The 17,609-nt window shown below is 54.9% G+C and overlaps 1 protein-coding gene across 1 annotated transcript; it reads right to left on the bottom strand.

Moving 5' to 3' along the window:
* Positions 1–4,532: 4,532 nt before the first annotated feature.
* CHMP2A (charged multivesicular body protein 2A) lies at positions 4,533–16,556 on the bottom strand. The gene is made up of 7 exons (XM_084224301.1): positions 16,535–16,556; positions 14,782–14,955; positions 11,956–12,135; positions 10,013–10,060; positions 9,099–9,181; positions 7,326–7,387; positions 4,533–5,676 (listed from the first exon to the last, which is right to left on the bottom strand). Exons 2-7 carry the CDS (start codon positions 14,947–14,949, stop codon positions 5,549–5,551), a joined length of 669 nt encoding a protein of 222 aa, XP_084080427.1. The 5' UTR covers positions 14,950–14,955; positions 16,535–16,556; the 3' UTR covers positions 4,533–5,548.
* Positions 16,557–17,609: the final 1,053 nt, after the last annotated feature.

Below are 17,609 nucleotides of genomic sequence, written 5' to 3'. Positions count from 1 at the left end.
CCAATTTTGAGCTTTTCCCACCCAAAATCGGAATTTTGGGCCGTTCCCAGCTCCAAATTTTGGGGTTTTAGGGCCATTTTTTCCCAAAATTCCCAATTTTTGTTCCTCCCTGGCTCCAAATTTTGGGGCTCCCCCAATTCCCAGCTCCAATTTTGAGCTTTTCCCACCCAAAATTTGAATTTTTTGGCCTTCCCAGCTCCAAATTTTGGGGTTTCCCCTCCCCAAATTCCCATTTTTGGGTCCCCCCTTCAATTTTTGGGCTTTTCCTTCCCCAAATCCCCATTTTTGGGTCCCTTTTTCCCAAAATCCCCAATTTTTGTTCCTCCCTCGCTCCCAATTTTGGGTTTTTCTCCCCAAATTTCCATTTTTGGGGTCCCCAAATTCAGAATTTCGGGTTTTTCTCCCCAAATTTCCATTTTTGGGGTCCCCAAATTCAGAATTTCGGGTTTTTCTCCCCAAATTTCCATTTTTGGGGTCCCCAAATTCAGAATTTCGGGTTTTTCTCCCCAAATTTCCATTTTTGGGGTCCCCCCTCACCTCTGCTCCCGTGCCAGGACAAAAATTCTCCTTTTTTTTTTGTCTTTTCAGCCGATTTTGGAGCTTTTTGTGCCGTTGGAGCCCCAAAAAACCTCCCAGGAAAAACGTCAAAAATGTAAAAAAAAATTTTAAAAAATCCCAAAAAGCCAAAAAAGCCCCAAAAAAGGGAAGTGGGATTTTTATTTTTAATTTTTTTGTGGTTTTTTTTCCGCTTTTTGGGGATTTTTCACTTCACTTTTCAGAGGTTTTTTTTTTAAATTTGAAACTCAAAAAAATTTTAAAAACCCAAATGCTGCCAGATTTTGGGGGGAAGTTGAGGAATTTCTGCTTTTCCCAGGGTGAGCTTGGAGAAAATATTCTTTATTTTTTGAAGAAATGGGCAAGAACGAGAAAAACGCCCCAAAAATCGCTGAGAGACCCCAAAAAAACACCCAAAACTGCACAAAAACCCCAAAAAATCAAAGCAAAACCTCAAAAAATGAACCAAAATCCCACAAAATGAACCAAAATCCCTCAAAATGAACCAAAATCCCACAAAATGAACCCAAAATTCAGCCCAGGAGAGGCAGAAAAATCCCCAAATTTGGGTTTTTTGCACTCAAAAATTCAATTTTTGGGTTTGCCCCCCCCACACACAAAATGAAGCAAAAGGCAAAAAAATGAATTAAAATTTTTTAATGTGACCCCAAAGTGTAGGAAATGGACCCAAAATGCCACGAAATGAACCCAAAAAATGAACCCAAAATCTCAAAGAATGAACCCAAAGCCCCAAAATGACCCAAAAGCCCCAGAAATGAACCCAAACCCCACAAACTGAACCCCAAATCCTTCAAAATCAACCCCAAACCCCCAAAAATGAACCCAAAACCCCCAAAAATGAACCCAAAACCCCCAAAATTACCAAAAATCCTCAAAAATGAACCCAAAACCCCAGAAATGAACCCAAACCCCCCAAAAATGAACCCCAAACCCTCAAAATTACCAAAAAACCCCAAAAAATGAACCCAACCCCCCAAAATTACCAAAAAAAACCCCAAAATTGAACCTAAAACCCCCAAAATGAACCCAAAATCCCCCAAAAAAAACCCAAAAAATGAACCCAAAACCTCCCAAAATAAACCCAAAACCCTCAAAATTACCAAAAAAACCCCAAAATTGAACCCAAACCCCCAAAAGTGAACCCAAAACCCCCAAAATTACCAAAACACCCCAAAAAATGAACCAAAACCCCCCAAAATCACCACAAAACCCCAGGAATGAACCCAAATCCCCCAAAAATGAACCCAAAACCCCAAAAAATGAACCCAAACCCCCCAAAATTACCAAAACCCCCAAAAAATGAACCCAAAAGCCCCAAGAATGAACCCAAAACCCCTAAAATTACCAAAAAAACCCCAAAAATGAACCCAAAACCCCAAAAGTGAACCCAAAACCCCCAAAATTAAAAAAAAACCCAAAAATGAACCCAAATCCCCCCAAAATGAACCCCAAACTCCCCAAATTACCAAAAAAAACCCCAAAAATGAACCCAAAAGCCCCAGAAATGAACCCAAAACCCCCAAAATTACCCAAAAACCCGAAAATGAACCCAAAACCCCCCAAGAATGAACCCAAAAGCCCCAAAAATCAACCCCAAACCCCCAAAATTACAAGAAAAAAACCCCAAAATTAACCCAAATCCCCCCAAATTACCAAAAAAAAACCCCAAAATGAACCCAAAACCGCAAAAATCAACCCCAAACCCCCCAAAATTACCAAAAAAAACCCCAAAATTGAACCCAAACCCCCCAAATTTGAACCCAAAAGGCCCAAAAAATGAACCCAAAACCCCAGAAATGAACCCAAAACCCCTAAAATTACCAAAAACCCCCCAAAAATGAACCCAAACTCCACAAACTGAACCCAAAACCCCAAAAAATGAACCCAAACCCCCAGAAATGAACCCCAAAGCCCCAAAATTACCAAAACCCCCCCCAAGAATGAACCCAAAGCCCCCAAGAATGAACCCAAAACCCCCAAAATTACCAAAAAACCTCAAAATTGAACCCAAATGCCCCAAACTTGAACCCAAACCCCAAACCTCCCCAAAATTACCAAAAAAAAAACCCTAAAAAGGAACCCAAAACCCCCAAAATGAACCCAAAACCCTCAAAATTACCAAAAAAACCCAAAAAATGAACCCAAAATCCCTAAAATTACAAAAAAAAAACCTCCAAAAAAATGAACCCAAATCCCCAAAAAATCAACCCCAAACCCCCAAAATTACAAGAAAAAAACCAAAAATGAACCCAAAACCACCCAAAGTGAACCCATAACCCAAAAAATGAACCCAAACACCCCAAAATTACCAAAACAACCCCAAAAATGAACTCAAAACCCCCAGAAATGAACCCAAAAGCTCCAAAAATGAACCCATACCCCAAAAAATGAACCCAAAATGAACCCAAAAACCCCAAAAAATGATCCCAGAACCCCCAAAAATAAACCCAAAACCCCCCAAATTACCAAAAAAACCCCAAAAATGAACCCAAAAGCTCCAGAAATGAACCCAAAACCCCCAAGAATGAACCCAAAACGCCCAAAATTACCAAAAAACCACCAAAATTGAACCCAAAAGCCCCAAAATTTCCAAAAACCCCAAAAAATGAACCCACACCCCCCAAAAATCAACCCAATACCCCCAAAATTACCAAAAAAAACCCCAAAAATGAACCCAAAAACCCCAACAATAAACCCCAAACCCCCAAAATTACCAAAAAACCCCAAAATTGAACCCCAAACCCCCAAACTTGAACCCAAACCCCAAAAAATGACCCCAAACCCCACAAACCGAGCCCAAAATTGCCCCAGACACCCCAAAATTTTGGGTTTTTCCCACCCCAAATCTCCAATTTTGGGTTTTTCCCACCCCAAATCTCCAATTTTGGGTTTTCCCACCCCAAATTCCCAATTTGGGGTTTTCCCACCCCAAATTCCCAACCCCTCCCGCCCCTCCCCCCTCCCAGTGCTCCCAGTTCCAAACTGGGAAGGAGCCGGAGGCGCCGCAGGGGCCAAATCCTTTATTGGGGGAGGGGAGCCCAAAATGGGGCAAAAAACCCCAAAAACGGGAGAGGGACCCAAAGCAGGGGGAGAGACCCCAAAAAAGGGGAAAGGACCCAAAAAAGGGGGAATTGACCCCAAAAAGGGAGAATTGACCCCAAAAAAATGGGAATTGACCCCAAAGTAGTGCCTGGAAAAAGGGGGAGAGCCTGGGGGGAAAAAGCTCCAAAAAAAGGGAAAATCCCAAAAATGAGAAATCCCAAAAATGGGAAATCACAAAAAAGGAGAAACCCCAAAAAGGAGAAATTGCAAAAAATGGAAAGTCCCAAAAATGAGAAACCCCAAAAAATGGGAAATCCCAAAAAGGAGAAATCCCAAAAATGAGAAATCCCAAAAAGGAGAAATCCCAAAAAAATGGGAAATCCCAAAAATGGGAAACCCCAAAAAGGAGAAATTCCAAAAATGAGAAATCCCAAAAATGAGAAATCCCAAAAAGGAGAAATCCAAAAAAAAATGGGAAATCCTAAAAAGGAGAAATCCCAAAAAATGGGAAATCCCAAAAATGGGAAAATCCCCAAAATGGGAAAATCCCAAAAATGGGAAATCCCAAAAATGGGAAATCCCAAAAAGGAGAAATCCCAAAAAAATGGGAAAATCCCACAAATGGGAAATCCCAAAAATGGGAAATCCCAAAAAGGGAAAAGCCCAAAAATGGAGAAATCCCAAAAATGAGAAATCCCAAAAAAAAGAGAAATCCTAAATAAAGAGTGAAAATCCCCCCAAAAAAGGGGGAAAACCCTAAAAAAAGGAGAGAAATCCCAAAAAAGGGAAATCCCAAAAAAAGGGGGGAAATCCCAAAAAAGGGAAATCCCAAAAAATGAGGAAAATCCCAAATAAAGAGGGGGAAATCCCACTGGGGTGTGCTCAGAATCCCAAAACTTGTCCCAAAATCCCCAAAAAAATCAGAATAAAGGGGCAAAATTCCCCCTCTGGGGTGGCCAAAAAGCCCCAAAAAAATCCCAAAAAATCCCCCAAAAATTCCAAAAAAGTCCCAAAAAATTAAAAAAAAATCCCCCAAAAATCCCCAAAAAATCAGAAAAAAATCAGAAAAAAATCCCAAAAAATTTCCAAAAAAATCCCAAAAACTTAAAAAAAAAATCCCCAAAAATTCCAAAAAAGTCCCCAAAAAAGTCCCCAAAAAAATCCCAAAAAGTCTCAAAAAATCCAAAAAAAATCCCAAAAAAGTCCCCAAAATTGGGGAAAACCCCAAAAATCCCAAATAAAGGAAGTCGGACTTTGAGGGGTGGTGCAGGGACTGGAAAAACCCCCCAAAAATCAGAATAAAGGGGGAAAATTCCCTCTCTGGGACGGCCAAAAATCAGAAAAAATTGGAAAAAAAATCAGAAAAAATCTGAAAAAATCCCCAAAAAAATCCTCAAAAATCCCAAAAAATTGGAAAAAAAATCCCCCAAAAAATCAGAAAAAATAAAAAAATATATCCCAAAAAAATCCCAAAAAAATTCCCAAGAAAATCCCCAAAAAATCAGAAAAAATTGGAAAAAAATCTGAAAAAATCTGAAAAAATCCCAAAAAAATCCCAAAAAATCCCCAAAAAATCCCAAAAATTTGGAAAAAAATCTCCCAAAAAATCAGAAAAAAATCCCAAAAAAATCCCAAAAAATCCCAAAAAATCCCAAAAAGGGGAAAATCCCAAAGAAAGGGGCTCAGGCTTTGGGGGCTCCCAGGAGAAATCGGAATAAAGGAGGAAAATCGGAATAAAGGGGCAAAACCCCCCCGGGGGCACGGCCAGAAATCAGAAAAAAATCCCAAAAAAATCGGAAAAAAATTGGGAAAAAATCGGGAAAAAATCAAGGAAAAATCGGGGAAAAATTGGGGGAAATCCCAAGAAGTCCCAGAAGGTTCCAGAAGTTTCCAGAAGGTTCCGGAAGGTTCCCGAAGGCCCCGGCCGGGCTCAGTCCCTCCTGAGGTTCTTCAGCCGCTCCTCCAGGTCAGCGTCGGCGTCGGCCAAAGCGGCCGCGGACGCCTCGGAGCCCCCGCGAGCCTCGGCCGCAGCCAGGGAACCGCCCGGGGCCGGCAGCGCTGCACGGACAGACGGACGGACGGACGGACGGACAGACGGAGAGAGGGACGGACAGAGGGACGGACGGACAGACAGATGGACAGAGAGAGAGAGACGGAGAGATGGATGGACAGAGGGATGGACAGAGAGAGGGACGGACGGAGAGACGGAGAGATGGATGGACAGAAGGATGGACAGACAGACAGAGAGAGAGACAGATGGACAGACGGAGAGACGGACGGACGGATGGAGAGACGGACAGATGGATGGACAGACGGACGGATGGACAGAGAGACAGAGAGACGGACAGAGAGACAGACGGACGGATGGACAGACGGACAGACGGACAGAGGGATGGACAAATGGACAGACGGACAGAGAGACGGAGGGACGGATGGACAGACACAGAGACGGACAGACGGACGGACAGATGGACGGAGAGACAAAGAGACGGACAGATGGACAGATGGACGGACAGACGGATGGAGAGACAGACGGATGGATAGACAGACAGAGACAGACAGACAGAGACAGACAGAGAGACAGATGGACAGAGACAGACGGACAGACAGAGAGACAGATGGACAGAGAGACAGATGGACAGACGGATGGACAGACGGGCAGAGAGATGGACAGGCGGACAGACGGAGAGACAGACGGACAGATGGACAGACAGAGAGACGGACAGAGGAACGGATGGACAGACAGACAGAGAGACAGATGGAGAGACAGAGAGATGGAGAGAGAGAGGGACAGATGGACAGAGAGACGGACAGACAGACGGACAGAGAGAGGGACGGACACTCAGGGGGCAGCAGGGACCCCGGAGGATCCTGCTCAGATCGGCCCAAATCCCCCCAAAAAATCCCAACGAAACGGAGCCAAAATCCCGCCCAGGTTAACCCAAACCCCAAATCCCAAACCCCCAAACCCCATTAACCCCATTAACCCCAAACCCCCTCAGATCAGCCCAAATCCCAAAAAATCCCACCAAAATGAACCCAAAATGCTGCCCAGATTAACCCCAAACCCCATTAACCCCAAACTCCATTAACCCCATTAACCCCAAATCCCAAACCCCAAACCCCATTAATCCCAAACCCCCCCAGATCAGCCCAAATCCCAAAAAATCCCACCAAAATGAACCCAAAATGCTGCCCAGATTAACCCCAAACCCCATTAACCCCAAATCCCCAATCCCCAAACCCCAAATCCCATTTACCCCAAACCCCCCCTAGTCCCCCAAAATCCCCCAAAGCCCCCCCCATATTTCCCCCAAATCCCCCCAAATCCCTCCCATCCCCCAAAATCACCCCAGAATCCCCCCCAGATTTCCCCAAAATCCCCCCCAAACCCCCCCTAAATCCCCCCAAAATCCCCCCATATTTCCCCAATCCCCCCCAAATCCCCCCAAATTCCCCCCATATATACCCAAGTCCCCCCAAATCCCCCCAAAATCCCCCCAGATTTCCCCAATCCCCCCAGAATCCCCCCCAAATCCCCCCAACCCCCCTAAATCCCCCAAATCCCCCCCTTTTTCCCCAAAATTCCCCCAAAATCCCCCCCAGATTTCCCCAAATTCCCCCAAAATCCCCCCCAACCCCCCCCAAAGCCCCAAATGCCCCCCCCAAAATCCCCCAAATCCCCTCCCCGCCCCTCCCCCGCTCACTGGCCAGCTCCTCCGTCAGGTTCAGCCCCAGCTCGTCCAGGACCTGAGAGACCACGGCGTCACTGGGAGAAATGGGATAAACTGGGATAAACTGGGATGGACTGGGATAAACTGGGACACTGAGAGACCACGGCGTCACTGGGAGAGATGGGATAGACTGGGATAAACTGGGATGGACTGGGACAAACTGGGATAAACTGGGACACTGAGAGACCACGGCGTCACTGGGAGAAATGGGATAAACTGGGATAAACTGGGATAAACTGGGATAAACTGGGACACTGAGAGACCACGGCGTCACTGGGGAGAATGGGATAGACTGGGATAAACTGGGATAAACTGGGACACTGAGAGACCACGGCGTCACTGGGAGAAATGGGATAAACTGGGATAAACTGGGATAAACTGGGATGGACTGGGACACTGAGAGACCACGGCGTCACTGGGAGAAATGGGATAGACTGGGATAAACTGGGATGGACTGGGATGGACTGGGATGGACTGGGATAAACAGGGACACTGAGAGACCACAGCGTCACTGGGGAGAGATGGGATAAACTGGGATAAACTGGGACAAACTGGGACAAACTGGGATAAACAGGGACACTGAGAGACCACGGCGTCACTGGGGAGAGATGGGATAAACTGGGATAAACTGGGATAAACTGGGACACTGAGAGACCACGGCGTCACTGGGGAGAATGGGATAGACTGGGATAAACTGGGATAAACTGGGATGGACTGGGACACTGAGAGACCACGGCGTCACTGGGGAGACAGACAGCATACTGGGATGGACTGGGATGGACTGGGATGGACTGGGAGGGACTGGGAGGGACTGGGATGGACTGGGAGGGACTGGGATGGACTGGGACACTGAGAGACCACGGCGTCACTGGGGAGAATGGGATAAACTGGGATAAACTGGGATAAACTGGGACACTGAGAGACCACGGCGTCACTGGGGAGAATGGGATAGACTGGGATAAACTGGGACAAACTGGGATAAACTGGGATAAACTGGGACACTGAGAGACCACGGCGTCACTGGGGAGAGATGGGATAAACTGGGATAAACTGGGATGGACTGGGATAAACTGGGACACTGAGAGACCACGGCGTCACTGGGGAGACAGACAGCATACTGGGATGGACTGGGAGGGACTGGGATGGACTGGGATGGACTGGGATGGACTGGGAGGGACTGGGAGGGAACTGGGAGGGACTGGGAGGGACTGGGAGACTGAGAGACCACGGCTTCACTAGGGAGAGATGGGATAAACTGGGATAAACTGGGATAAACTGGGATAAACTGGGATGGACTGGGAGGGACTGGGACACTGAGAGACCACGGCATCACTGGGGAGAATGGGACAAACTGGGATAAACTGGGATGGACTGGGATAAACTGGGACATGAGAGACCACGGCGTCACTGGGGAGACAGACAGCATACTGGGATGGACTGGGAGGGACTGGGAGGGAACTGGGATGGACTGGGAGGGACTGGGACAAACTGGGAGGGACTGGGATGGACTGGGATATACTGGGACCCACTCCAGCCCCATGTCCCCTGGGTATCTCCACGTGTCCCCAGCTGTCCCCAGGTGTCCCCAATGTCTCCCCAGGTGTCCCCAATGTGTCCCCAGGTGTCCCCAGGGGTGTCCCCAGGTGTCCCCAGCTGTCCCCAATGTCTCCCCAGGTGTCCCCAGGTGTCCCCAGCTGTCCTCAATGTGTCCCCAGCTGTCCCCAATGTGTCCCCAGGTGTCCCCACCTCTCGTCCTCGTCGTCCTCGTCCCCGAGGGCGTCGTCGATGGCGTCGTTCATCAGCTCCTCCTTCATGTCCATCAGCTCCGACTGCTTCTGGAACTCCAGCAGGATGCGCTGGATCTGCGGCAGCTTCAGCTGGGGACACATTGGGGACACATTGGGGACATTGGGGACAGCTGGGGGGACTGGGGACATTGGGGGGATTGGGGACACTGGGGACAGCCAGGGCACAGCCAGCCCCGACTGCTTCTGGAACTCCAGCAGGATGCGCTGGATCTGCGGCAGCTTCAGCTGGGGGGACAGTGGGGACACATTGGGGACAGCTGGGGACACATTGGGGACATTGGGGACATCGGAGGGATTGGGGACACTGGGGACATTGGGGGGATCGGGGACAGCCAGGGCACAGCCAGCCCCGACTGCTTCTGGAACTCCAGCAGGATGCGCTGGATCTGCGGCAGCTTCAGCTGGGGGGACATTGTTGACACATTGGGGACAGCTGGGGACAGCAGGGACACTGGGGACATTGGGGGGATTGGGGACATTGGGGACACTGGGGACACTGGGGACAGCCAGGGCACAGCCAGCTCCAACTGCTTCTGGAACTCCAGCAGGATGCGCTGGATCTGCGGCAGCTTCAGCTGGGGACAAACATTGGGGACACATTGGGGACACTGGGGACATTGGGGACAGCTGGGGACAGCAGGGACACTGGGGACATTGGGGGGATTGGGGACACTGGGGACTTTGGGGACACCCAGGGCACAGCCAGCTCCAACTGCTTCTGGAACTCCAGCAGGATGCGCTGGATCTGCGGCAGCTTCAGCTGGGGACAGTGGGGACACATTGGGGACAGCTGGGGACACACTGGGGACACATTGGGGACACTGGGGACAGCCAGGGCACAGCCAGCCCCGACTGCTTCTGGAACTCCAGCAGGATGCGCTGGATCTGCGGCAGCTTCAGCGGGGGAGACATTGGGGACAGCTGGGGACATTGGGGACAGCAGGGACACATTGGGGACATTGGGGACACTGGGGGGATTGGGGACACTGGGGACATTAGGGACAGCTGGGGGGATTGGGGACATCGGGGACACTGGGGACAGCTAGGGACATTGGGGACACTGGGGACACTGGGGACATTGGGGACACTGGGACATCAGGGGCAACAGGAACATTGGGGACATCAGGAGACAGCTGGGGACATTGGGGAGAGCAGGGACATGGGGGACACTGGGGACGCAAAGGGGACAGCAGGGACAATGGGACATTGGGGACACTGGGGATATTTGGAATATTGGGGACATTGGGGACACACAAGGGACAGTGGGGACATTGGGGACATTGGAGACATTGGGGACATTGGGGACACACAAGGGACAGTGGGGACACACAAGGGACAGTGGGGACAACAAGCGAACGCTGGGGACAACGGAGATAGGGCGGGGACAGGCAGGGGACAACGGGGTGAGCCCAGGGACAGCAGAGTGGCCGTGGGGACAGGCAGGTGACCCCAATGGCACCATCGGTGACAGGGGTGTGACCGTGACCAGGGTGACACTCTCAGTGACAGTCACAGTGACACAGACAGTGACACAGGGCTGTCCCCAGGTGTCTCACCTGTCGGTTCATGGTGGCCATGGCCCTGGTGACACCCCGCATGGCGGTGGCCATGGCGCTGTGTGACCGCAGGGTCTGTACCCGCAGTGCCACCCCGGTGACACACACAGTGACACACACAGTGACACACACAGTGACACACAGTGACACAGTGACACAGGGATGTCCCCAGGTGTCTCACCTGTCGGTTCATGGTGGCCATGGCCCTGGTGACACCCCGCATGGCGGTGGCCATGGCGCTGTGTGACCGCAGGGTCTGGACCCGCAGTGCCACCCCGGTGACACACAGTGACACACACAGTGACACACAGTGACACACAGTGACACACACAGTGACAGTGACACACACAGTGACACAGGGATGTCCCCAGGTGTCTCACCTGTCGGTTCATGGTGGCCATGGCCCTGGTGACACCCCGCATGGCGGTGGCCATGGCGCTGTGTGACCGCAGGGTCTGGACCCGCAGTGCCACCCCGGTGACACACAGTGACACACAGTGACACACAGTGACACAGTGACACACAGTGACACTCACCTGTCGGTTCATGGTGGCCATGGCCCTGGTGACACCCCGCATGGCGGTGGCCATGGCGCTGTGTGACCGCAGGGTCTGTACCCTCAGTGCCACCCCGGTGACACACAGTGACACACAGTGACACACAGTGACACAGTGACACACAGTGACACTCACCTGTCGGTTCATGGTGGCCATGGCCCTGGTGACACCCCGCATGGCGGTGGCCATGGCGCTGTGTGACCGCAGGGTCTGTACCCTCAATGCCACCCCGGTGACACACAGTGACACACACAGTGACACTCACAGTGACACACACAGTGACACAGTGACACAGGGATGTCCCCAGGTGTCTCACCTGTCGGTTCATGGTGGCCATGGCCCTGGTGACACCCCGCATGGCGGTGGCCATGGCGCTGTGTGACCGCAGGGTCTGGACCCGCAGTGCCACCCCGGTGACACACAGTGACACACACAGTGACAGTGACACACACAGTGACACAGGGATGTCCCCAGGTGTCTCACCTGTCGGTTCATGGTGGCCATGGCCCTGGTGACACCCCGCATGGCGGTGGCCATGGCGCTGTGTGACCGCAGGGTCTGTACCCTCAGTGCCACCCCGGTGACACACAGTGCCACACAGTGACACACAGTGACACACACAGTGACACACAGTGACACTCACAGTGACACAGTGACACAGGGATGTCCCCAGGTGTCTCACCTGTCGGTTCATGGTGGCCATGGCCCTGGTGACACCCCGCATGGCGGTGGCCATGGCGCTGTGTGACCGCAGGGTCTGGACCCGCAGTGCCACCCCCTGCACGTTGGCTCTCATGGCGATGAACTTGCGCTCGTAGCGCCGCGTCCGCACCAGGTCCTTGGCCAGCACCCGCACCGCGTCCTGGGGACAGCACAGGGACATGGGGACATGGGGACATGGGGACATGGGGACAGGACAGGGACATGGGGACAGGGGACAGGGACATGGGGACACCAACAGGGACATGGGGACAGGACAGGGACGTGGGGACAGGGACATGGGGACAGCACAGGGACATGGGGACGGCACAGGGACAGGGACATGGGGACATGGGGACAGGGGACAGGGACAGGGACATGGGGACAGGGACAGGGACATGGGGACAGGGACATGGGGACATGGGGACAGGGACATGGGGACAGGGGACAGGGACATGGGGACAGGGACACGGGGACAGCACAGGGACATGGGGACATGGGGACAGGGACATGGGGACAGGGACATGGGGACAGGGACAGGGACAGGGACATGGGGACAGCACAGGGACATGGGGACAGGACAGGGACATGGGGACAGGGACAGGGACAGGGACAGGGACATGGGGACGGCACAGGGACAGGGACAGGGACATGGGGACAGGGACAGGGACATGGGGACACAGGGCCAGCATCCTGGGGACACCGACAGGGACATGGGGACAGGGACATGGGGACACAGGGACAGCATCCTGGGGACACCGACAGGGACATGGGGACAGGGACAGGGACATGGGGACATGGGGACAGCATCCTGGGGACAGCAACAGGGACATGGGGACAGTGTCCTGGGGACAGGACAGGGACATGGGGACATGGGGACATGGGGACATGGGGACAGGACAGGGACATGGGGACATGGGGACAGGGACATGGGAACAGGACAGGGACATGGGGACATGGGGACAGCATCCTGGGGACAGCAACAGGAACATGGGGACGGGGACAGGGACAGGGATAGGGACAGGGACATGGGGACATGGGGACAGCGACAGGGACATGGGGACATGGGGACAGGGACATGGGGACATGGGAACAGCGTCCTGAGGACACCGACAGGGACATGGGGACAGGGACAGGGACATGGGGACAGCATCCTGGGGACAGCCACAGGGTTAGGGACAGGGACAGGGGTTAGGGACAGGGACAGCGTCCTGGGGACAGCCACAGGGACAGGGGTTAGGGACAGGGACAGGGGTTAGGGACATGGGGAAAGTGTCCTGGGGACAGGGACAGGGGTTAGGGACACAGGGACAGCGTCCTGGGGACAGGGACAGGGGTTAGGGACACAGGGACAGCGTCCTGGGGACAGGGACAGGGGTTAGGGACACAGGGACAGCGTCCTGGGGACATGGGGACAGCGATGGGGACAGGGTTAGGGACAGGGACACAGGGGACAGTGGGGACAGAGGGGACAGGGACACAGGGGACAGCGTCAGGGACAGTGGGGATGGGGACAGTGGGGACACAGGGGACGGGGAGAGCATCCTGGGGACAGGGGACAGAGTCAGGGACAGAGGGGACAGCATGAGGGGACAGCAGGGACATGGTCATGGGGACAGAGAGGACACCAGGGGACAGAGAGGGACAGAGGGGACACGGCCAGGGACATGCAGGGACAGCGAGGGGACACACAAGGGACATCACAGAGACAGCAGGGCCAGGCAGGGGACACCGTGGGGACAGCAGGGACATCTGGGGACAGGGAGGGCACAGCAGGGACAGAGGGGACACCCCATGACCCCCCCCAGTGTCCCCTTGTCCCCTCCATGTCCCTTGTCCCCAATCCCCTCCCCACTCTGCCACCCACCGTGTCCCCTCGGTGTCCCCTCTGTCCCCAAGTGCCCAGTGACCGTCTGGCCCTGCTGTCCCTGCCATGTCCCCAGTGTCCCCAAGGCCCCTCTCACATCTGGCCCTGCTGTCCCCTCTGTGCCCTGTGTCCCCCCTGTCCCCTCTGTCCCCAGTGTCCCTGCAGTCCCTGCCATGTCCCCTCTGTCCCCCTGTCCCCAATGACCATCTGCCCCCTTTGTCCCCTCTGTGCCCTGTGTCCCCCAGTGTCCCCAATGTCCCCAGTGTCCCCTCTGTGTCCCCAGTGTCCCCTCTGACCATCTGTCCCTGCCATGTCCCCAGTGTCCCCAAGGCCCCTCTCACATCTGGCCCTGCTGTCCCCTCTGTGCCCTGTGTCCCTCAGTCCCCGTCTGTCCCCTCTTGTCCCCCTGTCCCCTCTGTCCCCAGTGTCCCTGCAGTCCCTGGCATGTCCCCTCTGTCCCCTCACTGTCCCCAATGACCATCTGCCCCCTCTGTCCCCTCTGTGTCCCCACGTCCCCTCTGTCCCCTCACTGTCCCCATGTCCCCTCTCACCATCTGTCCCTGCTGTCCCCGCTGTCCCCAGTGTCCCCCAATATCCCCATGTCCCCTCTGACCATCTGGCCCTGCCACGTCCCCCCAATGTCCCCGGTGTCCCCAGTGTCCCCAATGTCCCCAGTGTCTCCAGTGTCCCCAATGTCCCCAGTGTCCCCAGTGTCCCCAACACCCCCACTGTCCCCAGTGTCCCCCTGTCCCCTCTGACCATCTGGCCCTGCCATGTCCCCAGTGTCCCCAGTGTCCCCAGTGTCCCCAATGTCCCCAATACCCCCAATGTCCCCAGTGTCCTCAGTGTCCCCAACACCCCCACTGTCCCCAATGTCCCCACTGTCCCCAATGTCCCCAGTGTCCCCAGTGTCCCCCCACTGTCCCCAATGTCCCCTCTGACCATCTGTCCCTGCTTTGCCATTTTCTTGATGTCCACGATGATTTTCTTCTCCTGCGCCTCGAGCTTCTGCCGCTCGCGCTCCAGCTCGCGCACGGCGCGGGAGAGAGCGCGCTGGTTCTGCCGGAGCAGCTCCTCAGGGGAGCGCCTGCGCCCGAACAGCAGCTCCATGGACACCTGGGGACACACAGAGTGACACTGTGACACACTGTGACACACAGGGACACACAGAGTGACAGTGACACACAGTGACACACAGGGACAGAGCGCGCTGGTTCTGCCGGAGCAGCTCCTCAGGAGAGCGCCTGCGCCCGAACAGCAGCTCCATGGACACCTGGGGACATTGGGGACACACAGAGTGACACACTGTGACACACAGGGACAGCCAGGGACACACAGGGACAGCAGGGACACACAGTGACACACAGTGACACACAGGGACAGAGCGCGCTGGTTCTGCCGGAGCAGCTCCTCAGGAGAGCGCCTGCGCCCGAACAGCAGCTCCATGGACACCTGGGGACATTGGGGACACACAGAGTGACACACAGTGACACACAGTGACACACAGGGACAGCCAGAGTGACACTGTGACACACAGGGACACACAGTGACACACAGTGACACACAGGGACAGAGCGCGCTGGTTCTGCCGGAGCAGCTCCTCAGGAGAGCGCCTGCGCCCGAACAGCAGCTCCATGGACACCTGGGGACATTGGGGACACACACAGTGACACACTGTGACACACAGGGACAGGGCGCGCTGGTTCTGCCGGAGCAGCTCCTCAGGAGAGCGCCTGCGCCCGAACAGCAGCTCCATGGACACCTGGGGACATTGGGGACATTGGGGACAGCAAAGGGACACTGGGGACAGTGGGGACAGTGATGGGACACTGGGGACAGCAGGGACAGCCAGAGGACATTGGGGACAGCCAGGGGACACTGGGGACAGTGATGGGACAGCCAGGGGACAGCAGGGACAGCCAGGGGACACTGGGGACAGGCAGGGGACACTGGTGGCACAGTGGGGACAGCCAGGGGACATTGGAGACAGCCAGGGGACATTGGGGACAGCCAGGGGACACTGGTGGGATGTTGGGGACACGGCCATGGGGGACATGGGGGTGTGGCGGCACCTGGGGATGGGGACAGGGGGAGGGGACAGGGGGGTGACACAGGGGGGTGACAGGGAGGTGACACAGGGGTGACACAGGGAGACAGGGGGGTGACACAGGGGGACACGGAGGTGACACAGGGGGACACGGAGGGGACAGGGAGGTGGGACATGGGGATGAGGAGGGGACAGGGAGGTGGCACAGGGCGACAGGGGGGTGACAGGGAGGTGACACACGGGGATGAGGAGGTGACACAGAGGGGACACAGGGGGACATGGAGGTGACACAGGGGACAGGGCAGTGACACGGAGGTGACACGGAGGTGGCACAGGGGGACACGGAGGTGATCCGGCCCCGGGCAGATGACACCGGAGACGACACAGGGGGACACGGAGGTGGCCCGGCCCCGGGCAGGCGACACCGGAGGTGGCACAGGGGGACACGGAGGTGACACCGGAGGCGACAGGCCCTGACCGGGCCGGTCCCGCGGCCTCCCCGCCCCCGCCCCGTTCCCCTCAGAGCGGCCCCGCGCCCCTCCGGCCCCCCGAGCCCCAGAGGCGCCCCCGAACGCTCCCGAGTGTCCCCGAGTGTCCCCAAATGTCCCCAAATGTCCCCAAACGCCCCCGCGCGCCCCCGGCCCTCACCCGGCTCCGCACCGGCACTTCCGCAAACAATGACGTCACCGCGCTTCCGGTCACGCGGCGGCCGGCGGGTTTCGGTCACGTGACGGCGCCTCTCCCGCCAGGGGAGGGGCGAACCATAGAGGAGGAGAAGGAGCGGCCGGAGCGGCCACTTCCGGTGCGGAGCAGCGAGAGGAGCGGCCGGAGCGGCACCGCCCGAGAGAGAGCGCCCCCTGGCGGAGCGGGGGAACGGCGGGGCGGGGGCGACTGGGATAAACTGGGATAAACTGGGAGAGACTGGGATGGACTGGGAGCACTGGGATGGACTGGGAGAGACTGGGATAGACTGGGAATGGGGACTGGGGTCACTGGGATAAACTGGGAGAGACTGGGATGAACTGGGAGCACCGGGATGGACTGGGAATGGGGACCGGGGTACTGGGATATACTGGGAATGGGGCTGGGCCATACTGGGAGCACTGGGAACGGGACTGGGCCATACTGGGGATGGGACTGGGCCATACTGGGAGCACTGGGAACGGGACTGGGCCATACTGGGAATGGGACTGGGCCGTACTGGGAGCACTGGGAACGGGACTGGACCATACTGGGAGCACTGGGATGGGACTGGGCCATACTGGGAATGGGACTGGGCCATACTGGGCCATACTGGGAGCACTGGGACAGGACTGGGCCCAGCCCAGTTTAACCAGTGTCCCCCCCCCTCCCCCCCAGTTCAAACCAGTACAAACCAGTAGCAGCCACACCCCCTCCCAGTACAAACCAGTACAAACCAGTACAAACCAGTAGCACCCCTCCAGTATAACCCAGTTTAACCAGTGACACCCACTGTGCCCCTCCCAGTACAAACCAGTACAAACCAGTACAAACCAGTATGAGTACCGCCCCCCTCCCAGTGCCAGCCAGTCCAAACCAGTATAAACCAGTGGAGACCAGTCCAAACCAGTCCAGACCAGTATAAACCACTGCAGACCGGTATAAACCAGTCCAGACCAGTCCAAACCAGTACAGACCAGTCCAGACCGGTACAGACCAGTATAAACCAGTCCAGACCAGTCCAAACCAGTCCAGACCAGTC

The sequence above is a fragment of the Fringilla coelebs genome (genome assembly GCF_963513975.1).
Source record: "Fringilla coelebs genome assembly, chromosome: 36".
Lineage (NCBI taxonomy): Eukaryota > Metazoa > Chordata > Aves > Passeriformes > Fringillidae > Fringilla > Fringilla coelebs.
Note: the sequence above shows the minus strand (reverse complement) of the source record. Positions and strands in the feature narration are given on the sequence as shown.

Bases quoted from the DNA above. Each gene is read 5' to 3' on its own strand.
- CHMP2A (XM_084224301.1), bottom strand. From the start codon at position 14,949: ATGGAGCTGCTGTTCGGGCGCAGGCGCTCCCCTGAGGAGCTGCTCCGG. The intron at 7,388-9,098 runs GTGGGGACACCT...CATTTCTCCCAG, and splicing joins GAGGACGACGAGGACGAGAG to TGACGCCGTGGTCTCTCAGG. The intron at 5,677-7,325 runs GTGAGCGGGGGA...CTGTCCGTGCAG, and splicing joins CCTGACGGAGGAGCTGGCCA to CGCTGCCGGCCCCGGGCGGT.